This window comes from Hippopotamus amphibius, chromosome 12 (genome assembly GCF_030028045.1).
Source record: "Hippopotamus amphibius kiboko isolate mHipAmp2 chromosome 12, mHipAmp2.hap2, whole genome shotgun sequence".
In the NCBI taxonomy this organism is placed as follows: domain Eukaryota; kingdom Metazoa; phylum Chordata; class Mammalia; order Artiodactyla; family Hippopotamidae; genus Hippopotamus; species Hippopotamus amphibius.
The window spans coordinates 83,773,086-83,775,378 of NC_080197.1; the positions used below are offsets into that span (position 1 = coordinate 83,773,086).

At 59.1% G+C, this 2,293-nt stretch overlaps 1 protein-coding gene across 1 annotated transcript; it reads right to left on the bottom strand.

Annotated features, from left to right (window-relative positions):
* Window positions 1–1,606, bottom strand: HOXC12 (homeobox C12). Its single transcript, XM_057703969.1, has 2 exons — window positions 997–1,606; window positions 1–239 (listed from the first exon to the last, which is right to left on the bottom strand). Exons 1-2 carry the CDS (start codon window positions 1,604–1,606, stop codon window positions 1–3), a joined length of 849 nt encoding a protein of 282 aa, XP_057559952.1.
* Window positions 1,607–2,293: the final 687 nt, after the last annotated feature.

Sequence of the window (2,293 nt, forward strand, 5' to 3'; positions counted from 1 at the left end):
CTAAAAGAAGGAGAGAGCTTGCTCCCTCAACAGAAGTCTTTTCTTTTTCATTCTGCGGTTCTGAAACCAGATCTTGACCTGCTGGTCACTAAGATTCAAGCGGTCTGAGAGTTCCCTCCGGCGCTGCCGTGTGATGAACTCGTTCACCAGAAATTCGCCCTCCAGCTCCGCCAGCTGCAACTTCGAATAGGGCTTGCGCTTCTTCCGTGAGCGGCTGTGGATCGGGTACCAGGGCGCGCCTGGGTGGAGACGAACCAGCAGGGTTGGCCAGGGGACCAAGAGGTGACAAACCCAGTACCCTCGGTCCTTCCCCAGCCCCTTTCACCTTGGCCTAACACGAGATCCCAGGTCTTCCTCTCCTGTTTTAGGAAGACTTTCATCCCCACCGACTCCTCCGCCTTCATCAATCTCTTTCTCCCCTTTCACTCTTTCTCCTTGCCTTCCGAACCCTACCTCTCACTGCAGTATCCTGGAACCTTCCATATTCCTATCCTCTCACTTCTCCCCAAACCTCTTCTCCTCCAGGATATCCTGGCCCCTTCCTCTCACATCCTCCAGGATGGGGGCCCTGATCAGTTAGAACAGACAAGAGTCAACCGTATCCACTGGCCTTTCTTATAAAAAAAAATGTAGGTAATGGGGGCCCGTGGGAAGGTGGAAAGAGAGGCCCTGGGAGGGCAGAGACCAGGCTGTGGGTCCCCCCGCAACCCCCTACCTCCACTCCAGGCCTAGAGAAGTCTGTCATTATCCCCTTTCTCCCGAGTTCCTGGCCCACTCCAGCAGCAGGCCGAGGAAAAAGGGAATCTCTCTAGTTCTTTTATGAGGGTATTTACATGTTTATAGGACTCCCCCCCACAACTCTTTTTTTTTTTTTTTAAGAAGCTCTTCCTCATCACACAGTCTGTCACCCTAGGCGGCCCTAGCTCAGTCCTACACTGCCCGCCCAGGTCAGACGTCCCCTCCGGAGTAGCCTCGCGAGTGGGCCGGGGTCCTTACCGCTGGCCACGAGCCCGCCGCCCGGGTTTAAAGGCGATACCAAGCCGCCGGGGTCGCCCGCGCCGGCGCCCTTGTTGCCCTCGTTGAGCAGGGACGAACTGGAGTCGGATTCCAGCGACTGGCACGAGGGCGGGTCGTGCGGGGGCCCCGCGCCACCGTCGCCGCCGCCGCCGCCCGCCGCGTAGTCGTACTTGAAACCCAGCGCAGGCGGCCCCGACGGCTCCAGCGGCAGCAGCGCCGCCCCGGGCCCCACGCCGGGGCCGGGATCGCGCCCGCGCTCCTCACGCTTCAGGCCGCCGCCGGCGCCCTCGGCGCACGGCTCGCGGTAGTAACCCTTGCTGTCCTCCACGCGCGCCAGCTCGCACGTGCGGCCGAAGGGGGGGTTGAGCGACACGGGGCTGCCGAGATAGGGCTGCGGGTAGCCATTGCACGGCTCCGCCGACGGCCAGGGCAGCGAGCACACGTTGTCGCGGCGCGGGTAGGACAGCGAAGGCAGCCCGGGCAGCTGCGCCCCGGACGCGCGGAAGTTGGGGAAGTAGAAGGTGTCTCCCGTGTGGATGTTCACCAGCGGCCCCACAAACCCGGGATTCAGGAGATTATGCTCGCCCATTTCCGCGGGGCCCGACCGGCAGCTTCTACTTTATTGCTATCTGACATTAAACATAGTTAAACCTGCACCGGCCACCCATTGGCCGTCCAGCTCACGTGGGCGCCGCCACCAGGGGGATGGGTGGGGACAGCGAATCCCCCCACCCCGCACCAACTCCAACTTCCCCCTTCCCCAATCCGGGCGGGGTGGGGGGAGAGGGAACGAACCAAGGGGGCAGATTTATTCGCTGGCTTCTGGTTTTTAAAAAATCATATAAAACCTAACGCAGAGATCGAGGCAATCGCCCGACACGGGGTGAGAGGGATAAAACCACACCAAAAATACCCGCACGTACACGCTTCTGCACCCAGTGGCGCCCCCCCCCCCAGATGTATTATCTTCTCGCCAACAGCTGGCCAGGCACAGCCCGTCCCTCTTTAATTAGCTCCTTTATTAACTAAAACCGTTGAAATTTACAATATCTTCCCAATAAATTACTATTAGATATTGTGTCATATAAAGTTTACTGGCTGTTTAAGGAGACGGATGAGCCCTTTGGCTCGGGGTTTATTTACAGTAGAGGCGAAGTAGGGGTAAAGACAGGTTTCCCTGCCGCTGTCTCTCCCAGCCCTGCCGCTGCCGTCCTCCTTTTTCTCAGCTCTTTCTCCTCAGGAATTTGGGGAGACACCTGGGGTCCTTTCCTCTAGG

Excerpts from the sequence above, each read along its gene's own strand:
- HOXC12 (XM_057703969.1), bottom strand. The coding sequence starts at position 1,606 with ATGGGCGAGCATAATCTCCTGAATCCCGGGTTTGTGGGGCCGCTGGTG. Across the intron at positions 240-996 it reads CGGCGGGCTCGTGGCCAGCG|GCGCGCCCTGGTACCCGATC; the intron begins GTAAGGACCCCG and ends GTCTCCACCCAG.